The sequence below is a fragment of the Myotis daubentonii genome, chromosome 12 (assembly GCF_963259705.1).
Source record: "Myotis daubentonii chromosome 12, mMyoDau2.1, whole genome shotgun sequence".
NCBI lineage: Eukaryota > Metazoa > Chordata > Mammalia > Chiroptera > Vespertilionidae > Myotis > Myotis daubentonii.
Window position 1 is genome coordinate 18700288 of NC_081851.1, and position 16132 is coordinate 18716419.

A 16132-nucleotide genomic window follows, 5' to 3' on the forward strand; every position below is an offset into this window, starting at 1 on the left:
GTATTACATTGTCTGTTAGAAGTTTGGCAGGTCAAAGGATAAAAATTATTTTTCTGTGCATAGTAACTTAGGACTCATTCTAAAGTTCATGTTGAGTGGAGTGGGACATTTTTCTCCATAGACCAGATTAGTAGAGCTGAAAAGGATTGTGAGAAATCTAGTTCAAGCTCCATCTCTAGGCAGAAAAATGTTTAAATCTTTGTCTTTTTGTTGTTATTAATCCTCACCCAAGGACATTTTTCCCCATTGATTTTTAGAGAGAATAGAAGGCAGGGGTAGAGACAGAGAGAGAAACATTGATGTGAGACAGACACATGGATTGGTTGCCTCTTGCATGCACCCCGACCAGGGCTGGGGATGGAGCCTGCAACCTAGGTACGTGTGCCCTTGACCGGCATCAAACCCAAGACTCTAACCATTGAACCAAACCGGCTATGGTAAAATCTTTGTCATTTTTTATTTTGAATGTTAAAATTAATCCATATCCTGACCTTCCCACAACATTTGCAGAAGCAGGCTGCTGTCTTCCAGAGGAGCTGATAGCTCTTAAAAGAGTGTGTTCAGCTTATGATTTAAGAAATATTTATGGCCGAAACCGGTTTGGCTCAGTGGATAGAGCGTCGGCCTGCGGACTGAAGGGTCCCAGGTTCGATTCCGGTCAGGGGCATGTACCTGGGTTGCAGGCACATCCCCAGTAGGAGATGTGCAGGAGGCAGCTGATCGATGTTTCTCTCTCATCGATGTTTCTAACTCTCTCTCTCCCTTCCTATCTGTGAAAAATCAATAAAATATATTTAAAAAAAAAAAAGAAATATTTATGATTTAAGAAATATTTTTTAGAAGGTGCTAGATAAACAAAGACAAACGAGATGTGTAGCATACTCAAAAGCAGGGGTCCTCAAACTACGGCCCGCGGGCCACATGCGGCCCGCCGAAAACGTTTATCTGGCCCCCGGTGTTTTTGCCGAGCTGCCTGTCCTGCTTAGCAGCCGACTCGTCCCGTGCCCGCGGTGCGCATGTGTGGAAAGTCTGAGGGACAGTGAACTGGCCCCCTGTTTAAAAAGTTTGAGGACCTCTGCTCAAAAGTATTTTCTTAGAACATTGATCATTATTTCTGAAGTTGATATTGTATTCTCTCCCTTTAGTAATCACTGTTTAGGTAGATGCCGTAAGCCATTTAGTGAATTTGTTGGTTTAGACTTCATTAGTCATTATTAATAAAAATACTGAAGGAAAGTACAAGTGTTTTAAAACTCATTTATGAGACTGACGCGCTGCCTATTGCGCTAAGGAGGCAGCTGTTTAAAACTCATTTAAAACTGTACAATCACAAATACATTGTTTTCTAGTACTCTGGTGTTTTTTTTTATGAATGTGACATTCTGTTCCTTTTGAAGATACTTACTCCATCCCATTTGCTTATAACTTTATCCATCTTAAATAAAAGGAAATCTTGGTCAATCAGCTTTCCTGTAGTTAACATTCTTTTGTTTTTGTTTTTGTTTTTTTTTTGGTTAATCCTCACCCGAGGATATTTTTCCATTGATATTTTAGGGAGAGTGGAAGAGACAGGGAAAGACAGAGAGAAACATCGATGTGAGAGAAACACATCGATTGGTTGCCTCCAACCAGGCCCAAGGAGCCTGCAACCAAGGCACATGCACTTATCAGGATCAAACCTGGGACCCTTTGGTCCACAGGCCGACGCTCTATCCACTGAGCTAAACCGGCTAGGGCTAGTTAACATTCTTATCAAGCTGACACCATTTTGGGGAAATAGAAAAAAAGACAACTCAAAGAAAAATAAGAAAATCCTCACATTTACTTAAAAAAAAAAATCTTCCCTCTGGCTTAGGCAATAGTTCTTAACACTTTTAGAGTCACAGAACCCTTTGGATAGCCTAGGAAAGCTGTCAAGACTCTTACTTTAAAAATGCACATAGAAAAAGTAAATTTGTATGTAACTTCGGGGATTTTGTGGAAACCAAAAACCTAGTTAGGGACTTTATATTAAGAACTTACGTTTTATACGGCATGGATGGAACTGGAGAGCATTATGCTAAGTGAAATAAGCCAGTCAATGAAGGAAAAATACCACATGCTCTCACTCAGTCATGGATAATAGAGAACATTATAAACTTTTGAACAATAATAGATACAGAGGCAGAGCTGCCTCAAACAGATTGTCAAACTGCAGCGGGAAGCCTGGGGAGGGTTGGGGGGCAGGAGGTAGGGGGGTAAGAGATCAACCAAAGCATAACCAATGGACATAAGACACTGGGGGATAGGGGAGGCTAGGGGATTGTCTAGGGCGGGGGAAAAAATGGACACATATGTACTACCCTTTGTAATACTTTAAGCAATAAAAAAAAAAAAGAACTTACGTTTTTTAGATCGAAGAAATACTGCTTCTTGCTAAAAATCCCATTCTTCAGGGGTCAGACTGATTAAGGAACAATACTCAGACCAGCTAAGCTAAGCCTTTCAAAGGCTGGAGGGGGAGAATAGTGCTCCAGGCAGCTGCTGCTGCTCTAGAATTCTCACATCCAGAAGGAAAAACCGTCAGCCCACCCTGCACATTCAGTCCTCCCACAGCATTTGCAGAGGCGGCTGCAGTACACAGACCAAGCAAGTACAGGGGGTGAAAGGCCATCTTGTACAACTAGGGTTTCCAGATAGTTAGGAAAATTGACATCATGAGTGACTTAATGCTCAAGGAAATGAATTTGTAATTATAATATAGTTTAAAAATAATATACTTAATTTTTATTTATTGATTAATTTTAGAGAGAGGAGTAGGGAGAGAGATAGAGATAGAGACATCAATTTGTTGTTCCACTTATTTATGCATTCATTGTATGTGCCTTTACTGGGAATCAAACCCACAACCTTGGTATATTGGGATGACAGTCTAAGCAACTGAGCTACTCGGCTGGGGCCAAAATTAATATATTTTTAGAGGGAAGAAAGAGGTCAACTCATAACTGATGATTATAAAGGATCAGCTAGAAATCTTGAAGAACATTTCTTTGAGTAAACAGGTCTTCAGATGAAGGGCCTATTCAGTGCTGAGCAGGATGGCTGAGAAAAGACCCTCCATAGGTACCTGCCAGAATGGCATTATTGGTTGGTAGAGGACAGCAGGCCATTCTTCACGTAATTGCTGAAATAAAAAATCCATGAGCACCTGCTGTGTGCCAGGCACTTAGCCAGGCACTTTGGTACACAAAATTAGATGAGGTTCCTAATCTTGTGGAACTTCAATTCAAAGGAGAATGCATTAGTTAAATAATCAATTATATAAACAGTTGCATGGTTACCGCTTTAATTGGTGACATAAAGGATGCTTTGAGAATGTACATAAAGGGCATTTGATTTAATTAAGGACTATGGGGAAGTTTTTAAAAATACATTTGAACTGAGATCAGTAGAATATGTAGTTCCCTGCTAAAGATGGGTGTATTTGCTTTGTGTTTCTACTATAACAAATTACCACAAACCCAGTGATTTAATACAATACAAGTTTATGATCTTACAGTTTTGGGTGTCAGAGGTCCAGAAAATAAGTGTGTTGACAGGGACATGTCCTTCTGGAAGCTTTTGGGAGGAGCCCATTTCCTTGCCTTTTCCAGCTTCTAGAGATCACCTGCATCCCTTAGTTCATGCCCTTCCTTCATCTTCAAAGCATAGCATCTCCAACACCATCTCTGACTCTGACTCCCTTGCTTCCACTGTCACATTACCTCTCATTCTGACTCTCCTGCCTTCCTCTCATAAGGACCCCTGTGAGTACATTAGGCTCTCGTGGGTAGTACAGGACAGTCTTCCCATCTGAAGACCCTTAATCATCTCTGGAAAGCCCCTTCTGCCCCGTGAGGTAATATGTTCACAGATTCCAGGAATTAGGGCATGGGCATCTTGGGGAATGGGGCAGTATTCCACCACTTGTGAGAAAAGGATATATTATTCCGGAAAATGAGAAAAGCACTACAAAAGCCTTGAAGGAAGGGAGCATGGAATGCTCTAGAAAATGGAGACGGCACTGTAGATAAAGTATAGAGTGATGGGAATTTGGAACAAGATGAGGCGAGAGAGGTATTGAGCCCCTACCACGCAGGACCTTGCAGACCATTTGTAGGGTTTTGGATTTTTATCCTAAAAGCAGAAAGAAGCTGCTGAAGCGTTTGAAGCAGGACTTAGGATGACTTTATAAGACTTAAATTTTGCAAAGCTCACATTTGATGCCACGAGAAAAATGATAGAAAATGTGGGAAGAAGAGTAGATGTGGAAGGACTCAGTAAGAGATGTTGTAGTGATCCACTTGAGAGAGGATGAGCTTGGGCCAGGTAGTAGTGGTAGTAGTAGCGATGGCAAGAAGGTGATTTGCTAGTTGTTGGGAATGTATGGGGATATATACACGGGAGGACATAGTGTTGGACGGTTTTGTGGGCTAAGGTAGGAGGGAGTAGTCAGGGATAGGACCTAGATTTCTGGATTATGTAACTGGATGGCTGGTACTATTCACGTGATAAAGGACAGTAGGAAGTGTTTTGTAATATTAGTTTCCAAGACAAGACCATAAATTAAATTTGGGTTTAATTTTATGAGTCATCATTTGCAAATAACTGGTTTTTGAAGAAACAAGGATGGATGAGATCACCCAAGACCTAGAACTGAGGACCTAGAACAGTTAGTTTTCAGGAAAAAGAAAGATGAAGCCAACAAAGACAGGGAAAGTGCAACTAGACAATAGAGATAAAACTATTGTCATGGAATATGGGGAAAGAAATGGGGAATAAATGATGAAAATCAAACCAGAGGAGACACGATAGGCTAAAAATATTTAATTAGCAATGACTATTGAAATAGTTATAACTGAAGGTAGACTAGTAATTGAAGATTCAGAATGCCAAATTAACATTTTTCCTAATTTTTTTATCCTAAAGGAAATAAATACTAGAATTTGTAAACTTCCCAGAAAAGTTGAAGAAAACGGAAATAATATCAGTTGCTATCTCTGTCAAATTATAAACACCGTGAGGCAACAGCCTTACCTATCTTATGACTGTATTTTAGATCGTCTAGTATGTTGAGTGTTTCCTTCCACGTCCCACGTGGAGTAGGGTTCGGTATCTGAAAGAGGAGCCACGCACAAATGAGAGAAAAATGACACGAGATAATTTTAAAATATTGGGGGACCAGGCGGGCAAGTCCAACTCAAGGAGAGGGACTTCCACCCATGCTCAGGCCGCTCCAATCTTTTATTGAGCTTGGAGTAGCCTTAGGTAAGGAGATTTCAATGACACACAGATCAGCAGACTATTTCCAGGAATAGGCAGAGTATCTGATCAACAATAATCAACAAGGATCTACACAAGTATCTAAGGAATTAAGTGAACTAAGGTGGGGATGATGCTTCAACTACCATTACCTAAATTAACTGGGTGGTTCCTAGATTAACTGGGTAGTGCACAGTTCTGACCTTTGCTAGGACTTCAAAGGTTACTAGCTTTTGGGGGTCTCTGTATAAACTCAGCTAGTGAAGACAATGAATGGACTCCGGCACTAGTACATCATCGTACACAGTTAATACTTGAATAGGAAATATTGGATGATTAATTACTGGGTCAAAGAACTTAGAACAACCCTTTGTCTCCATTCCTGTTTGGTTCCTTGGTCCACCTTGCTCCTCCACAAAAGGATGATATGTCTGTATTGTTCACAATCGCTGCCATATTTATTCTGAACTCATACTTCTCCCTTAGGATACATATATTTCTAGATGGCAAGCCATAGAAGAACATTTTATCAAACAGGACCAGGGTAGGCTGGGTTATACAGTAGTAATTAACTACCCCAAAATCTCAGTGGTTTAAGTAATGCAGAGTTATTTATTTATTTACTGCTCAAAGTACATGTCCATCAGGCTCGGGGGGGGGCTTTGTGCGTCATTGATCACGCAGAGATCCAGGGGGACAGAGCAGTCTGCATATTGCACGTTACTGGTTGCTCTGCTGAGGAAGAAAGACAACTCTGAAGGACTCACATGTAGTTCCAGGGATGACTCATTGTTTGTTACTAATCACAACCCCTCCCACTGTTCTCCCCAACCCTAAGGGGACCAGGAAGTGCCATCCTACCTGTGACCAGAAGGCTGGAAAAACTGTCTTTTTTTGTGGTAATTTTGTGAAATACCACAAGTGTGGGTACTCTAATTCTGAAAGCTTAGCTGAAATTAGTACTTTCATTTTTAGTGTTTTTAGAGTCCTTGAGTGCCTTGTTTTAAACTAAAGAATTTAAATTTCAGCTCCAAAACAGTGTATTTGGAGCTTCTCTAAACATGCCATCTAAACTTAAAACAGAAACAATACAACTCAAGACAGTGGTAGGGAATAGAATTTGCATTATAACTTTATACCGTTTGTGTTTGCAACAATTTGAGGTAGGTTGAAGTATGTGGAAATTTGCTTCCAGGGTAACTCATCCTGTCTTTAGGCATCTCAGAGGAACATGGTCGAAACAGTGTGTTGTTCTCAATAAAAGATCCCCCATCCGCTTAAGTCATCCTTCAATCCTCCTCTTCCTTTGTCTCTAAGCCCCATTGGAAAGGGTCTTCAAAATATGTCCTAGCCCTGGCCTGGTAGCTCAGTTGGTTGGAGTGTTGTCCCGTACACCAAAAGGTTGTATTCCCCATCAGGGCACATACCTAGGTTGTGGGTTCGGTCCCTGATCCAGACATGTGCTGGAGGCAATCAATCTGTTCCTCTCTCACATCGATGTCTGTCTCTCTCTCTCTCTCTCTCTCTCTCTCTCTCTCTCTCTCTCTCAAAATCAATAAACGTGTCCTCTAATGAGGATAATATATATCCATCCACTAATCCATCCACTCATCTCCATCTTTAAATACCCTAATTCAAACCACCATCTTTTCCTTTAATTACTGCAATAGCTTCCTGATGTCCCCCAAGATGCTTTTACTCTTAACACTTTTGTTTCTGTTCTCCACAAAATTTGGTAAACTTTTAAAATTAACAAATTGGATAATGTCACTCCCCTACTTATAGCTCTATAAAGGCTTTCTCTGAATTAAAAACTAAACTTAAGGTTTCATGTGAAATGGCCCCTAACTAATGCTCTGAATCTGGGCTCATTCTGCTTTAGATACACTCTGTTCTTGGCTTTTTCTCAATTACGTTAAGATCATTGTCTCTTCAGGGCCTTGCTGTTTCTCCTGGAATGTTTTTCCTCTGCTCTTTCTCATCATTAATTACCAGCTCACTTGATACCAGAGAGGCCATCCATGACCCTCACTATCTATAAAGGTACCTCTCCTCCTACCCCACCCCCCACACTCTTTCTCATATTGCCACATTTTAATTTGTGTAGTACATATTCTCCTCTAAGATTGTATTATTTTCTCCTCTCCTCTCCTCTCCTCTCCTCTCCTCCCCTCCCCTCCCCTCCCCTCCCCTCCCCTCCCATCCCCTCCCCTCCCCTCCCCTCCCCTCCCCTCCCCTCCCCTCCCCTCCCCTCGAATGTAAGTTCCATGAGGGTAGGTAGGGACCTTATCTGTGCTGTTCACTATTATATCCCAGTCACTAGAATAATTCCTTACATTTAATAGGTGTTTAGTAAATATGTTCGGAAACATGTAGCAAATCTCTTTCTGAGCCCTTGTAGACTCTTTGTCCCAAAATGGAAGAGAGGAGTGTGAAACTTGGGCAAGTTCCTTGAATTATTTGGATTATAATTCTTATCCGTAGAATCATGGTGATAGACTCGTAGATCCATGATCTTTAACTTTCCTTCTAGCTTTAGAATTCTATGAATTTTAAGTATTTTGTAGTATCTCCAATTAATTGTTAATACTTAATTATTTTAAAAAGATATAAAGTATTTTTCTAACGATATCTAATATGCAGTATACTAAGACCTTAAGAAGTGATACTTTTAAAAACTTTCTAGGAAATACAGTCCTATTGTAACACAATATATGCATTCCTAAAAATTACTGCACTATGCAGAATTGTGCCGTAAACTGAGAAAAATTGGATTAGGTTTATAACACTCAACAATTTTGCCAGTTACACATTAAAAAATATAAAAACTTAAAAATGGCAGCATAATTCTACACTTGTTAAGTGATTAATAAATAGGAAATTGCTATAATAAATACAGGCAGTCCTCGGGTTACCTTAGACTCAACGTACGTCGTTTCGTGGTTACGTAGCCATCTCCCATTTACAGTATTTATTAAAAAAAAAAGTTCTGTCATTTCCATGTATATACATATGTGCTTTATTTTTTTTATTATTTATTTACTACAAGTAAAGGTCAGGAATTGTTATCTTTCTTTTAACTTTTTTTTACTGCTTCACGTCATTACTGCTGTGTATGTGCTCCATGTGAGTGACGTAGGTGCTTATGTAGGTGGGTTCCGACTTAACGGCGAAAATCGCGTTACGTCACGCGGTAGGAAGGGATCTCCAACGTAACCCGAGGACCTACTATGGCCCTCTGCCTTGTAAAAGATCTGAGATTTGTGTGTTAAAATGGGCTTTGAAGGCCTGCAGCTGGGAAGCTTTGAGAAGTGGTGCAAAGGAAGTTGTCTGAAATCTGACAGAAAGTGGTCACACCAGGGGTGGCTAGGGGTGGCCGTAGCGGGCAGTGGGCCGAGGCAGTGGGCAGCCAGCGGGTAGTGTGTGCATTTTGTGCCTCTGCAGCGCTCCTTTCAGTTTCCTGAACTCAGTTCCAATAGGCCCAGTTTTCTGTGAGTTTTTGTTCCAGAGGAGAAATTGCACATAAACAAATGTGAAATCAGTGTTATGCTGAAATGGCTCCTTAATATACTAATCACACTTAGGGACAAGTTTGCATTTCAAAATCGGCATAACAGTAGAAATGAAATTTTAGACTTAAAAACAGCTACATGAATAGTACAGCTTCCATATAGCTCACCAGTTCCTCGAAACATTTACATCTTATATAGCCATAGTACCATGATCAAAACCAGAAAATAAACATTGATGTGATACTGTTAATTAACCTTCAATCTTGTTCACATTTTGCCATTTTTTTAATTAGTATTTTTTTTGTTTCAGGATCCAGCTCAGGATCCCATATTTCGCTCAATTATCATATCTTCTTAGTCTTCCTCAGTCACGGACAGTTCCTCATTCTTTCTTATTTTTCCTGATCTTGATAGTTTAGATAGTATTGACCAATGAGTTATTTTGTGATGTATTCCCCTAATTTGTGTTTTTCTGTTTCTTCATGGTTATGGTTAGATTGAGGTTCTCCATTTTGGGCAAGGAACCCACAGAAAGGATGTCATGTGGCCTTCTCCGTGCATCATATATATGAGATTTGGGACATTGATTTTTAAAATTATATTCTTTTTGATTTAGAGAGGAAGGAAGAGGGAGAGAGAGATAGAAACATCAATGATGAGAATCATTGATTGGCTGCCTCCCACTTGCCTCCCACTGTGGATCAAGCCCACAACCCGCCCTCACCGGGAATTTAACTGTGACCTCCTGGTTCATGAGTTGACGCTCAACCACTGAGCCACGCCAACTGGGCTGGGACATTACTTTTTAAGATGTTCAGTGTTTCAAAGGTTTAGTTGTATAATTAAATTTGTTGTTTATACTTTACAGTCACTTTTTAATATGTTTTAATATCGTTCATTTTTATCGGTTCTTTGACATTATTTCTTATGGATTATTTATTTCCATAAGTTCTATGAAAAAGAATTATAGTATTATGGATAATGCCTTTCTATCCATTGGTTAATTTTCTTCCTGAAATGTAGTATATTTTGATACCTCAATTATTTTGATCAATTTGAAGGGTATAATATTTTTAAAGTAGTGGTATTGTTATATATTTGTAAAATCTTCTTATATAATTATAATTTTATAATTATATAATTTTGTTTCAGTTTCAATAGTAATGGGAATTCCTACTGTGAAGAGAGAAGTTAAATCTTACCTCGTAGAAACTCTTCATTCCCTTATTGATAATCTGTATCCTGAAGAGAAATTGGACTGTGTAATAGTAGTCTTCATAGGAGAGGTAATTATTTAATTGTTGTGATTTTTACACCTATAATCTATAAGAGTTAAAACTATAATTGAATATTTGAATATACTTTTATGTGCATTTTTTAAAAATGTGAGTGAAGTTTAGGTAATGTATTCTATCCAATGGTTACGTTTGCCTTAACTTTCTTATTGCAGCTACAATTGAGGATATAATTACATACATAAATCTTCCAGAGCAGTGAGTCCCTGTTTCTCGTTATAGAACCTAAATGTGGAGATTGGCACTGGTGTCCTTTGGGAGTATAGAGGGCTGAGAAAAGTTTAGCCTAGGCATGGGTTTATCATCTTGTTATTCTCTTGACCTTGTCTGTACTCTCAAGATGCAGCCACCATCCATTATTGAAAAGGTAAAATATCATGAGAATGAGGAATATTATATTTATTGTATTTCTAGTTTCCTCAAAAGATCTAGGGAAAGAATAAATCTTGAGCAAGTTTTTCATAAATAATGAGAAAAATCACCCTGAAGTAATTATTTTCTTAATTATTATATAGAATTTCAGAATGTGAAAGGATTTAGGACATCAACTGGTTCTGGCCCACTGATTCCCAGCTTTTCAGTGTTCCCCTATCTTTCTAAATGAAAGTGTTTTTAATGTATTAATATAAGAATAGAACACATGCTCACTATTTAAAACAATTACAGAAATGTGTAGTGAAAAATTACCTGCTATTCCTCCATACAGATATAATAATTAGATATTCTGAAATATATCTTAAGAAATATTTTCTTGCCCTAGCTGGTTTGGCTCAGTGGATAGAGTGTCGACCTGCAGACTGAAGGGTCTGGGTTTGATTCTGGTCAAGGACACATGCCTGGGTTGCAGGCTTGATCCCCAGTGAGGGGCATGCAGGAGGCAGCCAATCAATGATTCTCTCCCTTCCTCTCTGAAATAATATATGTTTTATTGATTTTTTTCAGAGAGAAAGGGAGAGGGATAGAGAGTTAGAAACATCCATGAGAGAGAAATATCGATCAGCTGCCTCCTGCACACCCCCCACTGGGAATGTGCCCACAACCAAGGTACATGCCCTTGACCGGAATCGAACCTGGGAACCTTCAATCTGCAGGCCGGCGCTCTATCCACTGAGCCAAACCGGTTAGGGCTATATATATATATACTAGGGGCCCGGTGCACGAAATTCGTGCACTGGGTGTGTGTGTGTGGGGGGTCCCTCAGCCCAGCCTGCCCCCTCTCACATACTGGGAGTCCTCAGGCGTTGACCCCCATCACCCTCCAATCGCAGGATCGGCCCCTTGCCCAGGCCTGATGCCTCTGACAGAGGCGTCAGGCCTGGGCAGGGGACCCTCATTTCCCCCCATCACTGGTTCTGCCCCCAGCCCAGGCCTGATGCCTCTGGCCCAGGCATCAGGCCTGGGCAGGGGACCCCCAGACCCCTCCGATTGCTGGCTCTGCCCCTTGCCCAGGCCTGATGCCTCAGCCAGAGGCGTAGACCCCCATCACCCTCCGATTGCCTGATTGGCCCCTTGCCCAGGCCTGACGCCTCCGCCAGAGGTGTCAGGCTTGGACAGGGGACCCCCATCTCCCCCCGATCACTGGCTCTGGCCCCCGCCCAGGCCTGAGGCCTCTGGTCCAGGAATCATGCCTGGGCAGGGGACCCCCATCTCCCTCTGATCGCTTGCTCCACCCCCCGCCCAAGCCTGACGCCTCTGACCCAGGCTTCAGGCCTGGGCAAGGGGACCATCATATCCCCCCAATCCCCGGCTCCACCCCCCGCCCAGGCCTGATGCCTCGGCCAGAGGAGTTGACCCTCATCACCCTCCAATCACCAATCACTGGATCGGCCCCTTGACCAGGCCTGAGGCCTCCGGCAGAGGTGTCAGGCCTGGGCAGGGGACCCCCAGCTCCCCGCGGTTGCAGGCTCCGCCCCTGCCCAGGCCTAACGCCTCTGGCCGAGGCGTCCGGCTCGGGCAGCGGGGACCCGCAGCTGCAGCAGCCCCGCGATCGTGGGCTCCGCTTTAGGCCCAGGCAAGGGACCCCTAGCTCCCGGGACTGCCAGCTTTGACCGTGCCCAGCTCCCATCGCTGGCTCCACCCCTACTTCCTGCTATCACTGGCCAGGGCGGCAAAGGCACCTGATTCTCCGATCATGGCTGGGGGGCAGGGCAAAGGCGGCCCCAGGGCCGCCTTTGCCCTGCCCCCCAGCTCTTAGCTCCCCCCTGTGTTTCCGATCACTGTCAGTGGCAGGGGGCTTCTTCCTGCTTTCCCTTTCGCCTCCCTGCATTGTGCCTACATATGCAAATTAACCGCCATCTTGTTGGCAGTTAACTGCCAATCTTAGTTGGCAGTTAATTTGCATATAGCCCTGATTAGCCAATGAAAAGGGTATCATCGTACGCCAATTACCATTTTTCTCTTTTATTAGTGTAGATATATTAAATAAAATATAAAAATGAACTACTATTTAAAAAAAAGAAAAGAAAGAAATATTTCCTGTGGCTTGTGTACATATATAAATGGATTTGTTCTATATGTATTTTAATCTCTCATGGGCATCTAAAAAAATATATTTATTATTGATTTCAGAGAAGAAGTTAGAGGGAAAGAGTGATAGAAACATCAATGATGAGAGAGAATCATTGATTGGCTGCCTCCTGCATGCCCCATACTGGGGATTGAGCCCAGAACCTTAGCATGTGCCCTGACCGGGAATCGAACCATGACCTCCTGGTTCATAGGTTGACACTCAACCAATGAGCAATGCCAGCTGGGCTCATAGACATTTTTTCTTGTTAAGAATAGATATCACTGCCATGACTGGTTTGGCTTGTTGGGTAGAGCGTCGGCCTGCGGACTGGGTTCGCTTCCAGTCAAGGTCATGTACCTTGGTTGCGGGCACATCCCCAGTGGGGGGTGTGCAGGAGGCAGCTGATCGATATTTCTCATCGATGTTTCTAACTCTATCCCTCTCCTTTCCTCTCTGTGAAAAATCTATAAAATATACTAAAAAAAAAAGAATAGATATCACAACATCATTTTTTCTGGCTACAAAATATTCCATTGTATGGTTTTAACATAATTTATTTAATTTCTGATTGCTAGACATTTAGACTGTTTCCAAGTTTTTGGTGTTATTTTCAGCATGGCATAAATTTTGTGTCCTTTGTTTAGTTACTGAGGTGTGATCAGTTTCTAAACGTGGAATTGCCTTGGTCAGAGTTCACATACATTAAAATGTTCGTGCATGGCCAAAACGCCTCACAGAAACTGAGCCAGTTTACGCCTCTTCCAGCGTTCTGTGAGAAAGCTTGTTTCCCCATCTGCATGCTCTACTAGATCATATCCGTCTTTAATTTTTTCGTTAGTTTGATGGGTAAAAAATAATACATTGCTTTTGCTCAATTTGGATTTCTTTACTGATGGGGTTAAATGCTGATTTATAGGTTTTTCTTGCACCATTTGTATTTATAATTATTTTTATAACCTTTGCTCTTTTTTAATTTGTAAGAAAATTTCATATATGAGAGGAATAAATTCTTTGAAATATTTAGTTCAGTTTGTCTTTTGCAGGAACTTTGTATTTTTTTGTCTGTTATAGAAATTTTACATCTTAAGTAATTAAATTTGTCACTTGCATATTGTATACCAGTAGAAATTGATACAGCCTCCTTGGAAAGCATTTTGGCAATAGCTATTAAAATTTAAAGTCTACTCTGTGACCCAACTTTCTGCTTCTAAAAATTGATTCAGTAGTAACATTTGTAGGTGTGAAAATCTACTCAAGCACATACACACATGTGAACAGCTCCTGTGTGCTTTAATGAAATAGAGAAAATGGTCCCGTGTCATAGCCCATCAACTATTAGTAGCAGGAACCTTGAGAGTTGGGATTATGGGAAGATTCCACTTTCTGTTGCATACAGTTTTACAAAATTAGAATTTTTTTTTTTTACAATGAACATATATTGATTTTTATTCAGAAAAAAGTCTTATTACTGTAAAAGAAGAAAATTATCCTTATACCCTTGAAAAATAGTGTTGAGTATATAGACAGATTTGTGTACATAAAGATTCAAGACCCTCTTGCCATTGCCATTTATCTGATACTAAGATGTCATAACAATGGGTTTGGAGTCAGATGACCTGGGTGCAGGGCCTGGATTCTGCCACTTGAGCAGGTCCCTTTTCTTTCTTCAGCCTCAGTGTCTTCATCTCTGAAATGAGAATAATGTTCTTGAGCCTTTTGAGCTCGGTGTTGGTACAGGGAAGCACAAGGAGATCACAGATGGAGAGGTGTTGCACATTCAGGTGTGGGCAGTATTCTGATCTCTGAAGACTCCTCCTCCTGAATTGCAGTATTTATATATGTACCTGTATAGAATTTTAATATTTGGAAGAAAATCTGTACTGAAAGAAGAATTAATTTACAGAGTTGTTTGAATTGCTTTTAGGCAGTTTAAAATTCTTTTTTTTTTTTTTTTTTTTTACAAAAGCAGTTTGACTTTATTGCAGGGAAGCTAGGGAGGGTCTCCGCAGGAACTCCCAACGTTGGGCAGGGGTGCCAGGTTCCAGATCGGTCTGGAAGGCAGGAGAGGATCAGGGTCCTGCCCACTCTGGTCCATCCTGCGGGCCGGGGACCCAGGCCCTCGCTATTTGGGGTCGATGTAGGTAACAGTCTTCCCTGTTTTCTTCAGCGTCTCCAGCAGAGTGTCCACGTTGTGCTCAGAGTCGATGCAAACCTTCTTGTTGGGCAGATCGATCTCAAATTCAACTCCTCCTAGCTTGTTGAGGACCCGAGCGACTGCGTTAGAGCAGCCTTCACAAGTCATGTCTACAAAGAACTCGTGCTTCGGCATGACCGAGGGCGGCGGTGGGCGGCGGCGGCGAAGCTTCTCCTAAAATTCTTAATTATTACATTTGATTCTAGTTTTAACCTAAGTGTCCAGTAGCTTGGGGCTCATTAACACTAGTAGCAAGTGGTAGTCTGTATAATATTTCTTACAGCGCTGTATCAATGCTCATATCGTTTCTGTCATTCATGATCATTTCTGACAAAACGGTTTCCTACACTGTACTCTGAATTTTAGCAAAAATTCTTTTTCCTGTCCCATTCTTATATTTGGAGAATTCCCTATTTTATGAATCTTGGTGGAGGAAGGAAGTACCTCCTGCCCACTATTGAAACTGAAAATGTCAGATGTTTCCTTTATTAGTTCAGGCATGTGACCTGGGCTCAGCCCCTTGGTATTCCTATCCTGGACTTGGCGTGGTGCTTTATTATTTGCTATTATATCCCTTTATTATCCAAAGGGATAAGCACACAGATTATTACATTATTAGAATTAATGGGAATTTATCAGGGTGGCTGGATATAGGATCAACTTATGTTTCTAAATGCCAGTAACAAAAAATAAGAAGATAACATTTAGAATAAATATTTTTCTAAAGAAGCAGAGACTGTGGACAGTCCATTGTGGTGACAGATGGTGGCTGTGGGGGTGTCTTTCGCATGGTCACAGGGCGGGGTTCAGAGGCACTGAAGACTGATGAGGGCTTTGCAAGTTGTAGCATTGGGAGCAGGCTGTGGTTTCTGGCTGTCGTCCAGCTTTATTTCTGCCGCCTTCCAAGCCTGGTTCCTCAGCCTCGCTGGAGGTCCTGTGAGTTCTGCCTCTCATCTTTCAGTGTCTGACTGTTCTGCCACAGTCAGTTTCTATTGCTATGAAGATCCTGACTGGTACAGCTTACAACTTGTTCAAAACTACCTCAATTGCTATAAACAGAACATGCAGTCAACATGGATGTGCAGAGCTAGGTGGCTAAATGCTATTCCAAGTGAAAGAGATGAAATCAATTTTTAAAGTGCGTTTCAGATAGAATATTGCCTAATTTATAACAGCCACATTATGTTGATGACTGTAAAGATTGCTGAGAATTTGGAAAGAGAACTTTATTTTTTGGTTTTGTTAATCCTCACCCAAGGTTATATATATATATTTCCATTGATTTTTAGAGAGTGGCAGGGAAGGGAAGAGACAGAGAGAGAAATGTTAATGTGGGAGAGAC

The 16132-nt window shown here is 41.3% G+C and overlaps 2 protein-coding genes across 8 annotated transcripts in view; one reads left to right on the top strand and one right to left on the bottom strand.

Moving 5' to 3' along the window:
- MGAT4A (alpha-1,3-mannosyl-glycoprotein 4-beta-N-acetylglucosaminyltransferase A) overlaps positions 1-16132 on the top strand; it is a 108780-nt gene that overhangs the window by 54504 nt on the left and 38144 nt on the right. For 5 of the 7 annotated variants that reach the window (XR_009447884.1, XM_059659005.1, XM_059659008.1 and 2 more), the window contains one exon: positions 9945-10078. The exons of the other annotated variants lie outside the window; for them this stretch is intronic. Coding sequence is in view for 4 of the 5 variants with exons in the window: in XM_059659005.1 (XP_059514988.1) it covers positions 9945-10078 (134 nt within the window). In the remaining variant the exon portion in view is untranslated. The remainder of the gene's footprint in view (positions 1-9944; positions 10079-16132) is intronic. 7 annotated transcript variants of the gene reach the window in all.
- On the bottom strand, positions 14539-14960 carry LOC132213030 (copper transport protein ATOX1). The gene has a single exon (XM_059659011.1). The coding sequence runs from the start codon at positions 14923-14925 to the stop codon at positions 14719-14721; it is 207 nt and encodes a 68-aa protein (XP_059514994.1). The 5' UTR covers positions 14926-14960; the 3' UTR covers positions 14539-14718.